Source organism: Ambystoma mexicanum, chromosome 3q (genome assembly GCF_040938575.1).
Source record: "Ambystoma mexicanum isolate Mex_15411 chromosome 3q, UKY_AmexF1_1, whole genome shotgun sequence".
NCBI classification, from domain to species: domain Eukaryota; kingdom Metazoa; phylum Chordata; class Amphibia; order Caudata; family Ambystomatidae; genus Ambystoma; species Ambystoma mexicanum.
Window position 1 is genome coordinate 296,334,607 of NC_090926.1, and position 18,322 is coordinate 296,352,928.

The following is an 18,322-nucleotide window of genomic DNA, read 5'->3' on the forward strand; positions in this document are numbered from 1 at the left end:
GCGTACGTATCAATGGCATTCCACATCATACGTTTCTCGTCCACATACAGGTGATGCTGGATATCCACTGAAGAGATGGCTCCTCACACCAGTCCGGAACCCACGGGACCAGCATGAGGAGGACTACAACCATGCCCACTCACGTACCCGTGTAGTCATAGAACAGGCATTCGGCCTACTGAAGGGCCGTTTCCGCTGCCTCAGCAGGTCTGGCGGGGCACTCCTGTACCGCCATGAGAAGGTTGCAAAGATGGTGATGGCATGTGTCATGCTCCACAACATGTGCGTACGTAGAAATGTGCCCATGCCCCCTGACGCAGAACTGCAAGCACCTGATGATGGTCATGATGAGGGTGGGGATGTGGCAGCACCTCATGGAGTCTGCGAGGCACCGGAGGCCCGTGACATTCGTCAGCATCTCATTGATGTATGCTTCTAGCACTCACGCCTGGTGGCTGATACATGGACACGGGACTCGTGGCACTGCGTGTGTCTGGGACATGCACAATATGGACTGTACGCCTATGATGGCCTAGTACACAAAGATCAATGTCCACACATCTAATTGGTTGATCGTGCACTTTTTATGGCATATGTGATGTCATGTTGAACACCCTATCGACCCGCCACCCAAGTGAGCCCAACACACCCCCTCCACCCCCCTACCTCCCCCCCGAACACCAGTGTCCAAAGATGCTCATTGTCAGTGGGCTGTCGCTATTGCAAGCCCCCTCTGCGGGTATCAGGGGCACCCCTGCCTGTGGAGCGCAGGTTCCTTCCAGATCTACGTTGGGGGCTGCCCTGGACGGAGCTTGCAACGGATGATGTGTCTGCCTGCTCACGTCCATGCATGTCCCTAAGGGTTTGCGAGAGCTCAGTGAGCACACGGCGCACTGCGGCAAGTTCGGCACATACGTCCTTGGCCGTCGCATGCAGTTCCCCCCTGAGGCTCTCGGTGCTTCTCTCCATTTGGACTCTCAGGCTCTCGGTGCTACTCTCGATTTGTGCCCTAAGTGTCTCAGTTGATGTTTCTATGTCTGCCTTAGTGCCCCCACATTCATCAGCATGGTCCTTGAGGAGCGTGGCCAGTTGCTGCTGTTGTTCGATCAACTGGTCGAGGGACTGTTGCCTCTGCTGGGCCAAGGCCATTTGCGGGGGTGTCACAGAGGGGCTGTTGACCTCATGTTGCCTTGCCACAGGGCTTGTGGGGGATGGCCAGTCGTCGTCTTGTGGGTGCCCCTGCGTGGTATCCTCATGTTGTACGGGATGGGACAGACAGGGGGATTGGGACAGGTCATGGATGGATCTGACTTCGGCATCCCCGTTTTCTGTGTCGGAGCATGCTGCCATCAATGGGGTGTCACCTATGGTGCTGCTGCCACCGGAGGCAGTGCCTTCTGTGGCATCCATTGGGGGGACCTGTGGTGGTGGTGTTGTGGGCATGCTGGCTGCTGGGGTGCCTGTTGATGTTCCCTCCTCTGTGCTGCCACCTGATTTGTGCTGCTGCCGTGTCTTGATGCGTGCAGCTGAGGTGGAGGGTCTCTGGCCGTTGTTCTTGGCCCTCTTTGCAGGTGTGCTGGTAGGGGTGTCCTGATGCTCGTCGTTTGGATCGGACCCTGTGGTGGAGTAAAGGAGGGCGAGGGTTATTAATGGGTCTGTGGGAATTGGAATGGCATTGTATCACATGCATTGGGGTGGTACCTGAGGGTGATTTGGGTCGGGGCCTTGGAGGTGCTTTGATTTGTGTGTGGAGTGAGGGTGCAGTTGTTTGGCAGCCTGCAGTTAGGGTGTGCCTGCTGCACGTGTAGTGCGTGTATTAGGGGTTTTTAATTATTTATGTATTTATTGTGGGTTTTAACGTGCGCTATCAGGCCGATGTGTGTGGACGTTCTCCTGGACATGTGTTTCTGTTGCACTATGTGGACGCATGGTACTTCACATGGATGGACTGTGTGGATTTGGCATTGTTTTTCCTGGCCCACCTACCTGTATCTTCGGATGTCTGCACTCCTTTCTCCATCCCTCCGACTCCCTCTATGCTCTCCATTCCGATGGTGGAGGCACAGATTTCTTCCCAGGGGGTCAACTTGATGGGTGATTCAGGACCTCCCCCGGTGGCTGTGGCAATGTTACGGTTGGCAGAGAGTATGCTGCGGACGCGTATCCGCAGGTCGTCCCATCGCTTGCGGCATTGCTGTGGGGTGCGGGGTGCGGTCCCCACCGCACTTACCCGCTGTGCCACCAGAGCCCATATGGCCTTCTTGTTTGCAAGTGCCGTCCTGGTCATTTGCGTGCAGAAGACGACGGCAGCATTCTCCTGGAGGGTCTCTGTTAGCACGGTGAGTTCCTCACGGGAGAAGTGGACCTGCCGCTTGCGGTCGCACGCTTTCTTCGCTGCTTTTCCCATTATTCTTGGTTTCGCTAGGGTGGTTGACGGGTTGGGGTGTGTTTCAGGGTAGTGATTTTAGTGGTTGTGTGGTTTTAGTGTATTTATAGGTGTACGCCGGGATGTTTCCCGTTCCGGCCCCATGTTTTAACTTCCGTTTCCGTATATTTCCGGCCACCGTACTTTCCGGTAGGCGCACACTGCGGTGACCGCTAAGAGGGGTGGCGGTATTGCACCTGGGGCGCCGTACGGCGGCGGTGTGGGCCGTTTTGGGGTCATTTCCGCCATCGCGGACTTTGCACTTCCGCCATGCCGTGGTGCTCGTGCCCGATGGGTCGGAATGGGCCGCACTTTGCTCCTTCGTGCAATGGCGGAAACGCTATTTACGCTGTGGCGCTCCGGTCAGTCGCTTTCCGCCAGGGTCGTAATGAGGGCCATTGACTCCTCGCTCTCCTTCCACAAACAGGTCAGCTCCATGGCATCATCCACAGGATACACATGTAAGCTTATAAGAGCAGCCAAACCCTACCTATCCTCACATAGCTGCAGCACTCTAGCCAGAGCCCTTGTATTATCAAAATTGGACTACTGCAATGCCCTTTACGTGGGAGCCAACAAACAGGTTACCAACAAAATCCAGTCGCTGCAAAATAATGCTCTCAGAGCAGCGCTCAGCATCCCTAAGAGAGAACATATCTCCAATATCAGGAGAGATCATAACTGGCTTACCATCTCAGACAAAATCATGTTAAAAGTATCCTCCCTAACCCATAAATGCCTCAACAATGCTGCCCCCCGCTACCTAGTCGACAGAATAAACAGATATACCCCTAACAGACCTACCAGGACCTCAAATGCTAATCTGCTCACAGTTCCAGGTTCAAACGAAACCAAAACAGGCGGCAACAGCTTTCAGGTGAAAGCAGCCCAACATTGGAACTCCCTACCGCCCCCCTAAGGACTCCTCAATCCTACACCCACTTTAGACATAACTACATCCAGCGGATAAAACATAATGACTGCTAATTTACTTCCCATAATCTACCATGCCACTGCAAACCTTGTAAATATGTATATATCTAAATTGTATATCTCTGCCTCTATTGTAAATGTTCTAACCAATGTACTTACTGTAACCACTGTACATCACTGTAACTAAGCTGAGAATAATCTTGTGTGCTCCTGCGCCCTCTTACCCTCGGGTCCAGCGTGCAATACAAATTAATAAACTAAACTAAACTAAACTACGCAGTAATACTGTTTTAGCCCCCCAGCGTCATAATGTCACACTCACCCCGCCACAGGGCATGCAGCTCAGTAAGCTATACCTATTCAGCAATCTGTAGTTCTACATTATCTCCCCACTAACAAACACACACCCCCATCGCTCCCTGGAACACATTTGGGGCAAGTTGGCCGCCTCTCAACACATGGCGCTCTTTCCGACCTCGACTATGAATACCTAGCGTTTACCGCAGTAGGCACAGGAGAATGCAGTTGGGCAAACGATAAGTTAAAATCATACGTCCAGGCAGCCTGTACCCACGTACATTACGCCATTTGCAAACTCCTTTCAAAACCGTTAGACGCCAATGCGGGTGTTAACCCAGCTGCCTCCATACTGCGGCCGTTCAATAGTTACATTGTGTGCTGCTTCCATCAACCCAGGGCTTTCTTTACATTCTGCTGCCCCAAATCTCAACGCCCGTTCCCTATCGCACCTTATACCAACATCCTACGTGCATAACTCAGGGCGAACCGCCCTCATTCATGCCGCTGTACAAACCCCACTTACCACTCTGAGGCTTGGTGTGCTCCCACAGCCCCCCATGCCTTGGTCGGCTTTTGCATTTTTCGCGCACCTTTAACTGTGACCCCCGACCTTACACAGTATTTAAACTGAAGAACCTTGAGCCAATCCCCCCAAAAGGAGACCAGTGTACAGCCTGTGCGCAAAATCAACCTTGACAGTGAAACGATATTCCGTACTAATGCTAACTAAGCCATGTGCCCTTGATCATCAGCAAGCAGCAAGGCGGCCGCACTCTCCGCTGGATGTTCTGGCCGCCGAAACTGCCCATCATGGCAAATACGTTCCGACCTCAATGCACTATTGCATGCGTATGCTTTACAACAAATTCCAGCACGTTATTATTTGCCCCCGCATGCCGTTCCGGCCAACTGCAAACCCATGACTACCCTTGTGACCCAACAATTTACTGCACGTTACTATTTGCCCCCACCTGCCTGCCGTCCTGGGAAATGACAAACCATGCGTACCCCTGTCGCCCAACCATTCCTGATATGTCAATATTCAGCCCGACATGTCGTCCTGACCAGCAGCAACAAACCCATGGCTACCTTTCTTTCGCCCCACCATTTTCAGCACGTAATTATTCGGCCCCACAGGCCGTCTTGACAAGCGACAAACACATTCCACCCTTCGTCGCCACAACAATTTCCAGCATGTTACTATTCGAGGGACAGTCACGTATCTAACCTTAATGTACCCCCTGTTAATACTCGGCCCAAAACACGTGTGTACCCTTCCCGTACCCCACGTTAATACTAGCCTCCACAGGCCGAATTACCCACCCCTCTCACTAGCGGGGTCAGGTATGCAGTACCGCTTTATCTAGCAAGGCACCCTCCGCCAAACTCTCCTACTGCTGGCTGCCAGCGGGAAACACTGAAAATACCTGCTCACAAATGCTGCTCACCGGCCCGCTTAACCTCCGTAGCATTACCCCGCTCCTTACCCGACACCCCCTCCTTGCTGCCACATATCCCTGCTTCGCTAGAACACCAGTGCACCGGAACCCTTCCTCACTGGCTGGAACACTCTCTTCCTCCGGTTCTGGAACCGCAACACGGACGAACCACCAACAAAACGAAGTCCTCTTCTTGGATGGCAGGCGGGCGTCCCACTGCCAAAGCTGGATGCTGCCTTCAGTGCGAAACCCGCCCGTTATAAAGGGGTAGCCCCTCCCCTTTCCATGGTTTCCTTTTGCAGGCTTTCCTGACCTTTTTGCCGCGCTTCCTTGCGGCCGCCTCCCCTTCCCCCGATGAGGGGAGGACAAGAGGAGGACACCGCCTGGGTTATCGGGGTGCCTCCTCCATTTTGTGGTTTGTCGTTGTCACTGTCACATCCAGCTGCTCCGTCTACATCACTGCCATTCGTGGCGGAAGACTGTGAGGGCCAATCACCAATCTTAAATCCTCAGCAGGACCTCTGCTAAGCAAGCTTCCTGCACGGCGCCTTCACATAAAAGAATACGCGGACACAAGATGGGCAGGAACACGTCTTTATTCCTGCGTGTTGTCCCCGTACTAACTTCCCTTCCCACTCCCACTCCCTGCGTCACAGCCTGTTTCTCCCTTCCTTGACCACTATCTAAACTATGGCGCACTTCCCTTATCAGAAGCCATGCAACTAGCTTTGAGTTCCTATCGAGACGTGGACACTCTGACAGACGGTCTATCAACTCGCTGTGTTTGAGTTCACAACACGACGCTTGCATTGAAACACACGCACAGCGGCGACGGGGAAGGGAAGGCAATTCGAGGACGTGCAGCCACAGATGCCACTTCCCCAGACTACAGCATCAGATACTTGATTTGGCTACATGCTGCATTTGGTGTACTACACTTTGGAAACATACAGCCAGTCAGCACTACAGTGCTACCTCGTTTGGCTTTGGGCTGAGATACCAACATTTGGCCCTATTCACAATCCTAATGCAGGGGCTTATTTCTTGCATATCTGACCTTCGGTCCTGAGGAAGGCGTGTTCTGTTTTAGTTCCATACGCCGAAACGTATCTGACCACGCCTGGTTGACATTTTCAGCACCAAGGAGTGGCCCTTGTGCCTATATCTGGAAGGCCAGGACGCATACGTAGACCCCAGCAGAATTGTAAGAAACAATGGGCTAGTGCTTATACATGGATTAATTTACACAAGCAATCTACCTCCAATCTCCACAAAGAATAACAATTGAACACCTCTCTGGCACAGTTGGAGATTATATATGGTTTGGACTTTCATAATTTGAAGTTGAGTGTAAACTGAGCCATTTAACAACACCCCCCAATGGAGGAGAGTAATTGAACTCTTGTGATACTTGGTGAAATTGTTATGCATTGGGAAGTCTTTTTCTCTTCCCTTATTTATTCATCATTACTTTTGCTTTTTCTGATTTCACAGATTTTCCTGTTTTGTTTGTTGACATCCAATCGTTATATTGATTTATGATTTATGATTTATTCAAATGTTGGTAGTTTTTTGTGATATGCAATATACTTGAAGTTGAGCCTACTTTAAAAGAATATTGTTAATTGCCCTGTAAGGTGCTGTTGAGGCTCATGTACAAAAGACTATTTTATGTTTTATATTAAATGAAGAAATGTATTTTTGAAGTCTCTAGTTATAATTTATGTTCAGTTGAGTGAAAAAACTGAATGATATGTTCTTGTTAATGGCATCGAGTGTGCCACCATTTACATACAAAATGTTATTTTGAACACATAAAAAAAAATTCTGGACACCACCTGGAATTACGAATTAGCCCACCCAGAAAGTAGTGATCCTTCACTTTGGCATTCTCCTTGGTTTAATATCATGTGGTTGTTCATTTATTTGCTTTTTTGTGCAGTGAAAAGGTAATTTAAATACCCTATCAAACCTGTGGGGACATTTTTTGTTGGCTTTTGCGTTTCTCCCCGAAGGCCTGCCTTTTCTATAACGATGTGAATGACCTCACACCATTACGCTGTGAGTACTCTGCTTGGCACCCTAGTTTTGCATTATCCATCTCCATTATGGGAATGGCTGATAAAGCTCTCTCTGTCTCTCTGGCCTGGGATTGTTGAAGTGCACTGGAACTCTAAACGCCCCCTGAAAAGGAAGCTTCGTTTTTCAGCTCCCTCGTTGGCAGTCGTCTCGTGATTAGTCCATCTGTGTCACAAGGAGCTAATGTAGAGAAAAAAGATACCACAGAGACAAGAGGTGACCCCCCAAGGGCTGCAACAAAGGCAGCTTGTAATGTGCGCGTTGCAAAGCACACTTTTAAAGTCCTGAATGAAAGCTGTGACATACAACTTCTGCTGACGGCCAACATTGGGGCATATGTTGCCCCCCAACCCCCAGAGGTCTGAAGCCCCTTTAAGCTGAAATGATTGAAAGGCTCTGAAACCGTCCCGATAGCACTCCACAGTGGATTTGTCATGCTTCTAAGCGCTGAAATTACAGGTGTGATCAATTTAATGTGAATCAATCTATCAACCATGGAAGAAGGAATGAATCGGACCTGCCAGGACTTGAACTTGTTAAGTAGAGGCTGTCACGGGTGAAAGATAAGCACTTAACTTGCTGAGCTATCTTCACGGAATACAGAATGACGTTTGATCCAACATGCTGTGAGGAAGTGACAATGCTTATGGTGCCTACCCTTAACCCTCACCTGTCCCCTTGAGGCCGTTATCAACAAAAAACAATCATAAATATTAATTTCATGTCTTTTTTATTAAGTGGTCCTCGCAGTATTCCTAATACTCCTAAACACTGTGATAATGGGTATTTTATAAATAAGAAATTCAACTCCGGAGATCCAGGCGTTATAAAAGTCTGTGGGTTTGCACATTATTAAGGAGACCTGCTTACATTTTAGCAGCAATAATTCAGAGCAAAGGCTCAGACGAATGGCAAAGTCTTAAATGAGTGCCTCTTTAAGTGTAACTGCTGTGACTCTTAGTCAACTTCTGACATGCCTGTATACACATGGTATCCCAATCAGTCTGTTTGCTTCCTGGAGCTATGCGCAAGCTTGGTTTTTATTTTGGCATGTTATGATCATACAGGAGACTGGGTGGCAGTAGCAGGGAGAAAGCTGCATGTCTACTTGATGGGATTGCACACTGTACTTTTTGCTGTTTTTTTGGACTTTATTTTTCCTCCCTGTCGGATTTAATCTGAAGCCCAGTTGAGAACATGGCTGTGTTTTTATATGCTCTGTTTTAAGAGTCCTTATGACTGCTAAGGCCGGGGTACCCCAAAGCTATCCCATAGTGTCCCAGAGAGGACAGACTCTCTCTGTTAGTCATGTGACTAGGTTGGTGGTAGCCATTTTGCTTTTGTAAAATGGCTTCACTAGGTGGAAACCATTTTATCTCGCTGTGTCCTTTTTGGCCACCCCCCTCCATTTCACAAAAATGCAAACTGTCTTTGTTTGCCCTGAAGACCAGAGGGGTGGGGGCGGTCACATGACTATCCCTTTTCTGGGGGCTGTAATTAGCTTGAAACCAGTTCGGGCTGGTATATGCACAGCCATTTCTGGGATAATGTCGATTCCCTTCCTTAATGTAGGAGAGCACCTCCTGAGTGCTTGGGTCTGCTTGATCTGGACCACCCGTCTGTTTGAATAATGCTTGGTGTGTGATTGAGTGCTGTGTGCCCTCACTGCCCCCCAAAGGGGATAAAAGGCGACCCCCTTTATCTACTCACCTTGCCTACTGCTGGAATTCTGTTCCTGCACTCAGGGAAGGGCCCAAGCTCTGCACCAACATCCTTTAATGCCTCACTGAAGCTGAGGCAAAGCTCTGCCTTTCCAGGAAGGCCGGTGGTGCTGGGCTGGAAGATGGCGTGTGTCCCGGAAACGACCACTGCATTGTGAGCAGTATCTCCCATCATCACCTTTAACCTTATTTCCACCCAGACGGATCATAAAAGTCACGTACAAAAATGTACAACAAATAATTATCATTTTAGATGAATACAGAGTAACACAAGGAGGGTTAAAAACAGACTCACATTTAAAAAATGTAAAATACGGGGTTACGAGTTCGGAGCCAGTGAACCTTTCACCGCTGAGGTTAAGAATTTAGATCTCTTTTTCCAGGCCTGCAGCAAAAAATTCCCCATGCAATGAAGTGCCAATTCACAATCTCCCGCCAAACAGAGGCGCAGGGCCACTTTAACCGTTCTGACATAACATTCCACTAATAGCAGTATCTCCTGATATAACCGTATGCTGGACAAAACTAAATAAAGTGCGCAGTCCTTTCTTCTTCGTTAGGACAGACGGGACAAACTGCAGGATTACTCGCGTTCCAGTTGTGCTTTACGCTGGCTAAAGATCAGATACCAAAGCGCAACTTCATAAATAGAACCTACATTAACTTTCCCTGCATTCCATCTAGATAACATTCAAAGCCAGGGGCAACTTTCCTAGGAAGCTGGGGGACTACACTGGCTGAGCACACAAGTGTCGCTCGAGATTCTGGCTCCCCCCTACCTGCGCATATCTTGCAAGCAGCCTGCAGCATTTCATCCAGGGGGTGGAGGGTCTTTTAGGAATCATGTTCCAACAAGGTTTTATTATTTATTTACTCACATTTGCAGAGCGCGCAACAGCCCAAAGGCATTGTGACGCTTGTTCCAGACATAATGCATAGTTACATGTACGATACATTTTATGCATCATAGGAAAACAAGAATGAGGTGCAATGGAAGGTTGAACTAATGAGGGAGTGGGAGGGGGGCAAGTAAGGGAGAGAGGGGAGGAGATTAGTGGGAGAATGTTAGTTAAAGAGAGAAGTTTTTAGCAGTTTCCGGAATGCGGGGAGGGAGGTCTCAGCTCTGAGAGCTGTAGGTAGCTATGTATGGGAATCCAATCCCGCCTGCTTTGGCCCTGTTGATGTGGGGAATGTAAAGTTGGTTGGGGTAGCAGGTTCTTACGGGGCGAGTAGAGGTGGATCTTGTGATAGTCTCCAATAGATATGAGGGAGCTGTGAGATTTAAGAATTTGTGAGTGACTGTGAGAATTTTAAAGGTAATGCGGTCCCTAACGGGTAGCCAATGTGCTGCCTGCCTGGCTTGGGTAATGTGGTCCCTTTTAGGAATGCTCAATGCTGCTCTTACAACACTATTTTGTGTGATTTGGAGTCTATTTAAGTTTTTCTCTGATATTCCGGCTAGAAGGGCGTTGCAGTAGTCAAGTTGGGCCCCAATATTGGCTCTGGCTATTGACAGTTTGGCTTGGAGGTTTGACAGCATGGAGGAGCTTGGTGGTATGAGCGGAGGCCGAGGTGATGGCGCTAACCTGCCTCGTCATGGACAGTGTAGAGTCTATATATGCCCCTAAGGTCTTTACTGAGGAAGATACGTGAATGATGGAGTTGTCAATGCTGAAATTAGAGTATTGTTTGTCAAGTCTGGCTAGCCTAGCTTTTTGACCACTTGCATAAAACATGGAACATGCATTTTACAATAATGCTGCCGTTGTCCACAGTGATAGAACCAACTTTGAAAACGCGGGAACCAAGCCAGTCCGCGATAACTGCTTCAAGTTTTGCGCAAACGTCTGTTACCTTGTGTGACATCTGGTCCTAGCTTTGCAAGCAGGGCAATGCATGTCCGCGTTGGGTGTTGGAAGAGTTCTGTGGTAAGCTGGAGGACCCATGATTGCAGCTTTTCGTCAGCACGTGGCATCATGGCTCAGCAAAGTAGGCCATTCAGTGTAGCACCCACGTGCTTAGCCTCGTTGAATCAGTTAGTGCAACAGTCAATGGGCATGCCTCCAAGCATAGGCTCCAACAGAATTATTTGCCAATACATGCAATACGCACACAAGCTGGCCCTGCCACTCTGCACGCATTTCAATGGAAGCTTGGAAGGAGCGTGCGGAAATAAGAGACTCAACAACACTCCAAGCTGTCCCCCAAATGCTTATCCCCAAAAGTGGGCGTACGTTTAGACAATTTTCTATTGGTTTCGCAAACTTCGCCCACCCCTAGTCTCTTCCAGCATGGTACCTCTTCGTCTCCCCGGCCATCAGCCATCACAAAAACGGTATCCAGTCGTTTAACTGGAATTCTGCCAAAGTACTTTACTCCGACAGAATTCTGCTGAAAAAAATGCATCGCATTATATAGGGGCGGGTTTAAGGGGTTAAAACGAGTAGGGTGCCTGTAGTAGGGGGAATAGTTTAGGGAAAGGGGGAATTTTAGGGGGCCCCTCCAAATATATATCTTTTTTAATAGGTATGTTTTACCGGCAGAATTCAGGTGAAGTAAAGTACTTCGGCAGAATTCCTGTTGAAAAAGTAACCTTGAGGCCCCTTGCGCAGCAAATGCAGCTGCTTGTCGTGACGTCGACTGCTTTCTCACCTGCTTTGCACAGGCTTCGTACTTGCTCGGGCGCACTTCTTTTCCGTGGAGGCCGTCTTGCACACAGAGCATTGTGGGTATTTGCTGGGATGGGCAATCGCTTGCACCAGGACATTCCCTTTATCAATTAGCCCCATAAAGTGCCCAAATGAGCGGACTGACTGCTTCGTGACTCTTGCAAAGCTTCCTCTACCCCAGAGAGGGCTCCCCCCCGCAACACCAGCCCCTTCACCTCTGCACAGATGAATAACCAGGTACTAGTTCAATGGAGGTCATGTGAAGTAATGTCCCCTGCGTAATAAGGCAGAACTTCCCGCAACCATCTTAACTTCCAGAGTCATATCATACTTTGCTAGTGTGGTTTGTACTGTGCCCCATTGCCCTTTGCATGGGCTCCAGCGGTTCTGGCTGATTTGTAGAGAGCTGGAAGGGTTAGCTTAGTGTGGAGGGAGGGCAAACTCAAGATGCTTTGCTGCTGAGCCGGTGAGCCGGTGCGTGCAGGCCGGAAGTACTCAGGTACCGTGTGTAGTCTGGGAGTGGTCCATGCCAAGGGCATCAAGGCATTTACTTTACTTTAGTTTCCTTTAAAAATGTATACTGCGCAACCTACGGACCCGTAGGCTTATGCGTGCAACACACATAAAATATAACCTATGAGATACAGGGGCGAAAGATACCCCCGGACTAAACAATACTTTGTGACTAATGTGCATCCAGATGGGAGCCTCGTATGCCTATGGTGCTAAAGTGCATTGGCCGAGCCAGTGGTATGTACCTTGGTTGCGGAGGTGTCGAGTTCTGCCGTGGGATGTCTGCAGGGAGGGATTTTTAGTTGCTGAGTGGAAGTGGCTTTGATGGTCTGTGTATGATTGTTTTGGTGTGAAGATCATAAAACAGACAGCTTGAAGTCAAGGTCTGAGACTACTCCGAGGACCAGCCGATTTGCTTCTGCCCTTTCTTGATTTTGACTGATTTGCTTTTGAGTCTTTATATCATCCTCGTAACGGACTAAACCATATACCGGTGCAGCTGGAAATTGGAAGTTAACCAAGCAGACTGTAGCGAGAAACAAATTTGAAGCAGGAATTATCATCACATGATGAGATTCAGTTATATAAACAGGAACGTTTTTAGTGCCCTACGGAATTGATGAAGGGTCTTCAAGTCCGTGATCTCTCTAGGAATATTATTCCACAGTTTTGGGACAAAACCAGCCAATCTTCCACATCCCTTCACACGAAGCAGCTGGTCTTTTGATCGTAAACACCTTGGAGGTTGGTAGCGGCTAATCACACCTTGGAGGTTGGTAGCGGCTAATCTTATGCCTCAGGTAGACTGGTGCCGATCCCTTTAAACATTTGAAGATGAGACATGCCACTTTGAACTTGATACGCTCTTCCACTGCCAGCCCATGAAGTGCTCTGAGGGATGGAGATATGTGAGCTGATTTACTGAGCCTGCAGACCAATCTAACAGCCGCATTGTGGACCTTTTGAAGTCAATAAAGTTGTTTAGGCTGGAATGCCCATCAGCAGGGTAGCAATAGTCCAGATGGGATTTAGTTAGGACCCCCACCACTATTGCATGTTGTTCATCTAGAATATATGGCAAAACCTGTCGTAGTAGTCTTAATAAGTAGAAAATTGCCTGTACCTTGGCTCCTAACTGGCCTTTGCTACCCAGATTGTCTTGCCAAATACATCCCAGATTATTTACCTCAGAGACAAAGCCTAACTTTACACCCAAATGATTGGGAACTGATAGTTCTTTGAAGGCTGTGAGTAGATGTCTAGGTCCGAACAGGACAAACTCTGTTTAAACGCATTCAATTGAAGCTGGTTAGTAGGCATCCACTCACTGACCTCTTCCAGGCAATGTTTGACCCTAATAAAGGTTTCCTCAAAGTCACCAATTTTGATGAAGATCTGGGTATCGTCAGCATAGGAATGATAACTCATCCCATGACGCCTCAAGATCTGCATCAACAGTTGAAGATATACATTAAAGAGTAGTGGCGGCAGTGAGGACCCCACATCCTACAGTAGTAGGATCTGAGATAAAACCACCAAGTTTAACAAGATGTTGACGATTCGACAGGAATGATTGAAACCATTTAATGGCATGCTCTGAGACTCTGCCAACCATCTTCAGCCGATCAAGTAAGATGGTGTGGTTGACCGTGTCGAAGGTGGTGGACAGGTCTAACATTACTAACAGCGTCTTGGTGGCACAAGCCTTGGAAATTGCAATGATCCCGAATGCCATCACTTGTCCTGGTGACCCTTGTACTTTGTAAATACTGGTAGACCATGCTAAAGAACTAGTCCGTTTTGTAAGAGTTCTGTGGAATACCGAATGCAGTATTTACCACCATATTATGGAGCCCAATACCTCTTATTTTAGCACCCAGATACATCACCACTCAAAAGGGGAAAATAAGCATTTTAAAAAGTTTCCAGAAGTGTTGTTAAACTTTTTTTTACTGTACCTCGGGGAAGCACAAGCATTCCATTTTGCTGCAGTAAAATGTTTTTGCATGAGGAAAATCTAGGGGTTTCAAAAGTGGGCTTCGGTGATGCCCATCTTCTCACCACCTTTGCCACGTAATGCACAAAAGGACCAGAAGTGACCATTGTGTGCATTTCAAATAATTGGACAGTAGCAGTATGCACCGGAGCTGGAGAAAATCCATTATCCATCCTCAAAAATGAGGGTGCAAATGGATGAAAATACGGAAACCGATGCATGCATATTTCCAGGAATACTGAATGCGCTATTTCTGGAAATCCACCTCTGTTCGCACCAATGTGGCGGATTTTTCTGAATTCGGTGTATTTCTAGAATGATAATGCTGTGTTTTTTATATAGTGCTTTCTCCAAAGCACTTTACAGAGAACATTATTTACATACAATATCACCCAACCGAAGTTGGTACTTATTTATCAATCTCGGAAGGATGAACAGATGAGGTGGCCTTGCCAGGATTCAAACCTGCAACCTGCAGATTACACACAGATTGCAGCTGCAAGCGCTCAACACACTGAACTATCTTTCTGCACCGTTTTAGATAGACCAAATGTGGTAATTGTAATTACCGCATGCAGTATTTCCATTCAGGAACCCACTACACTTATTGTGAGGGCCCTAGAGTCATCTTTGACTGCACCTAGTCTATGAAGGCCATGATTAGCTTTGCAAACGCCTATTGCATGCCACGGTGCCAAGAAATGATGCCACCATTTCGGGCGCCATCATTGGGGCTAAAATAGGTTATTGTGATTGACTTCAATTAAGTGCATCCCAACAAGTCCTCCAGCTTTTTTTAAGCCGCTCTCAATGCTGCCGCCATTGTGGCCACCTACACATCGAGATATACGAACGGAACTCTTCGGAGTACAATGGTTGCCTAAATCGAGGAGGTAGCTTTTAAAGCACCTCTGCTGGCTTGCAAGTTCCTTTGTATTTGCAACAGAAGACCAAGGGTACAGGACCACCAGGGTCACCAGATCCATGCGCTCTATCCTGAGGTAAAACGTGCTAAAGCAATGGGACGACTTCCGGCCTTCCCAGAATCAGGTTATGGAACTCCCTTCCGGCTCATCTTCTCTTACGCGCTTGGCTTTCAGAACATGCTGCCCTCTTTTGCTGCCTGTTGGGCTCCCATCACTTATGCAAATAAATGTGCACTGCACAGGGAAACATGAAGGCAGAAGTGTGAGAACACACTCACTTGTCTAGGCCTCCATTCCAGAGCACTGCTGCTCACGATCAGGAGTGTTGCCAGGTCTGGAAAAGATCCGAGGCTACGCTAATTTCCTGACTGCCGGGCGGGACTCGGGTTTAGCTAGCATTTCGGTTTTAGCCCCTGAGCTTCTATACGGGGCAACAACCAAGCTCCCAGCCTCCCCTAGCAGCGCCTCTGCTCACCCCTCTAGGCCAAAGCTCTGCGGCTGCCTCTGCCACCCTAGTGCAGTGCCATCGCTGCAAACCCAACCATCGCCACGCCCCAGTGGTCTGTTGCAGGCCTCTCCAAAGCTGCTGGGCTCCCGAGCCCTTCCTCTCATTGCAGGACCAGTGCTCCCTTCATCCCAGTACACTGCTGCCTTCTCCGATCCCAACCTCCCAGTACACTGCTGCCTTCTCCGATCCCAACCTCCCAGTACACTGCTGCCTTCTCCGATCCCAACCTCCCAGTACACTGCTGCCTTCTCCGATTCCAACCTCCCAGTACACTGCCGCCTTCTCCGATCCCAACCTCCCAGTACTCTGCTGCTTCTCTCTCCAGCCCAGTGCACTTCTGATTCACTCTCTGCTTCTACCTTGTCCCTCCCTCTGTCTCTGCATCGCTGCTAACCTTCCATTTCTCTTCGTCAAGGCCCTGCGGCCGCCATGTTATGCTATCTTGTACCATGACACAGTTGTGCTTGCACGTCCATTTTGGGCTATGTCACTGACGGTGATCACGGTGCCTGCCTTCCTATAGAGATATTCTCATCACCTTTCCACCAGCCGTGTGCTTAGCCGCACATAGCATATTGATGAGTACTAGGTATACCCCCTAGAACTCTGCTGGGTGGGTCTGCCTTAGGCAAAAGGAACAAGGATGCTGATACGAAAGAAAAGGGTTCACTGCCTGAGGCGCTGGGTGGAGTGCCTGCCTCCCCCGTCATGCGCGAGGTAGGGCTAGGAAAACATGTGTCATGTTTTTTTTTTTTCTCGTGTCTGCACGAAGCTGAACGCCAGACTGTATAAAGATGCAGCTTTCTCTAAAGAGAAGCTGACACTTCTCATTCTCGCGCGACACACTGTTATCCTACTCTAATAAGCAAAGCTGCCTGGGCCATAAACATCCTGTCTCTGAGTATCTCCTTGTATTGCAACTGGTTGGAGGAGTCGACGCTCCTTGTCATTTGACAGCCCTGAGACTTGACCCCCAAAGTAATATGTCCTATCATCAGTCGGTCTCTTCGTCCCTTCGGTCAAGTTCGCTGCCCTCTCAGCACGTGATTGGACCTGCCATCACCAGTAGCACCATGAGCCACATTGTGAGTCGTAGACCCTCGGCCCGCTCCTTCTACGAAAACTTTGGGTCATCCTGGAAGCTTCCGGAAAGCATGTCACAGATCAATTTCTCCTCTGCGTCAACCGGCTCAACCAATGCTTCCACATCACTGTTGTCGTCCTACGAAGATGTGGACGTCGCCGGCGAGAACTGGAAGTTCCTAACCAGGCGCTCCAACGAGAAGGTTGAGCTGCAGAAGCTCAATGATCGTTTTGCCAGCTTCATTGATAAAATGCGCTGCCTGGAGCAGCACAACGCCAAGCTCAAGATGGAGCTCATTCAGATGAATTCCACCATGTCTCAGGGGGTCGTCAACTTATACCAACAGGAGATCCAAAAGCTGCGGGAAAGTCTGGACGAGCTGACCAAGGACCACAACTCCATGCTAGTGGAGAGAGACCACCTGCAGACGAGGTGAGTGAATGGGAAATCATGGTGTGCAAGGGATATCGAGCTTGTCAGAGGAGAGTCGAGGGGAAGGGGAGCTGACCAGGGGACCAAGAATGTGAGACCCCATGAGCTGAGTAAGCAACCCTCTAGAGGATCTCCGTCTCCTCTGAGAGTACCAGCATTGTCAGGGAATCTGGAGGGGTGGGAGACATGTGATCCAAGGGTGACAAGAAGAGCAACATCCTTAGGCCAGAGGGGACCCAGAGATGAGAGGAGGCAGACCTAGGCAGGATGGCAGGAGGCTCCGCAGAGGCCAGACAGGGAAACCTCCTACCAGGAAGACCTGGACATTCTCTAGAAGTGATGGGCGTCAAGATGGGATGAGGGAGCAAGAAGGTATCCTACAAAATGCTAGATGGTGTCCGATATCATTAGAACGAGCGGCTCAAGTAAAAACATGCTTTGATAAGAAGGCAGAAAGAACCAGTAGAGGAGCACAAGCTGGAGAAGAACAGGGCTCTGGATGCTCTTACCTCCAACAGAAAGATTGGTTTCAATTGTGCTGTAATTGCTCGAGAAAGGGGCCTATATGGCCTTCCAAGTTAGTAACCAAAAAAGAGTGAGAATGGTAAAAGTATCAGCTCTTTCCTCATACTTGCCCCATTCTTAATCAGAGCCACCAGGATATTGGAGCAATTTTTATTTTATTTTTATTTTATTAAGCATTTGTAAGGCGCTTCATACAGCAGAATTGTGTTTCAAAGAGCCACAAGGCTAAATGGGAAGGGAACTGGGGAAATAAAAACAATGGCAAACAGTAATATACAGTTGTTGTCCTACTAGGCCTTGTGGCATTCGGCTGTGCAAGTGCATTGAGGAGAAGTGCTGGGGAAGTGGGTGGAACTGGGAACAGAGGAGTGGAAAAGTGCTGGAAGAGGGCCCAGAAGAGAAGTGCCAAGGGGAGCCGAGAAGTAGAAGCTCAGGCTAAGTGCTGGTGCAGGTGACTCTCAAGGTGGGATGTGGCGCCACCAAGAGGGGCCCTCCAGGCAGTGCAGTGGGGGAAGGGGTGCTGGTATTGACTGGGAGGAAGGGTCTGGGATCCTGGAAGATCATAAGGATCCGGCCACCAGTGGCAGTGGCAGTGGGGTGATTAGCGGGGAAGGGAAAGAGGGAAAGAGGTAGAGAAGAGCAGAGTTTTGATTAGTTTCTGGAACTTATGGAGGTCCGGCTCAAGAGAGAGAATTGATTTCAACATTTTGTGGCAAAAAATTGAAATAATGCTGCATGCATTTTGTTGCATTTTGTAGCTAGAAAACATACA

General features: G+C 48.7%; 1 protein-coding gene across 13 annotated transcripts in view; it reads left to right on the forward strand.

Annotated features, from left to right (window-relative positions):
• The first annotated feature begins 16,330 nt into the window (after positions 1-16,330).
• LOC138582484 (uncharacterized) overlaps positions 16,331-18,322 on the forward strand; it is a 451,229-nt gene continuing 449,237 nt past the window's right edge. For 10 of the 13 annotated variants that reach the window (XM_069653812.1, XM_069653813.1, XM_069653818.1 and 7 more), the window contains exon 1: positions 16,353-17,025. In XM_069653812.1, the coding sequence (XP_069509913.1) occupies positions 16,493-17,025 (533 nt within the window). In that variant the 5' untranslated portion in view covers positions 16,353-16,492. Of the gene's footprint in view, positions 17,026-18,322 lie in introns of all 13 variants that reach the window. The other 3 variants (XM_069653815.1, XM_069653819.1, XM_069653811.1) reach the window with 2 other exon arrangements.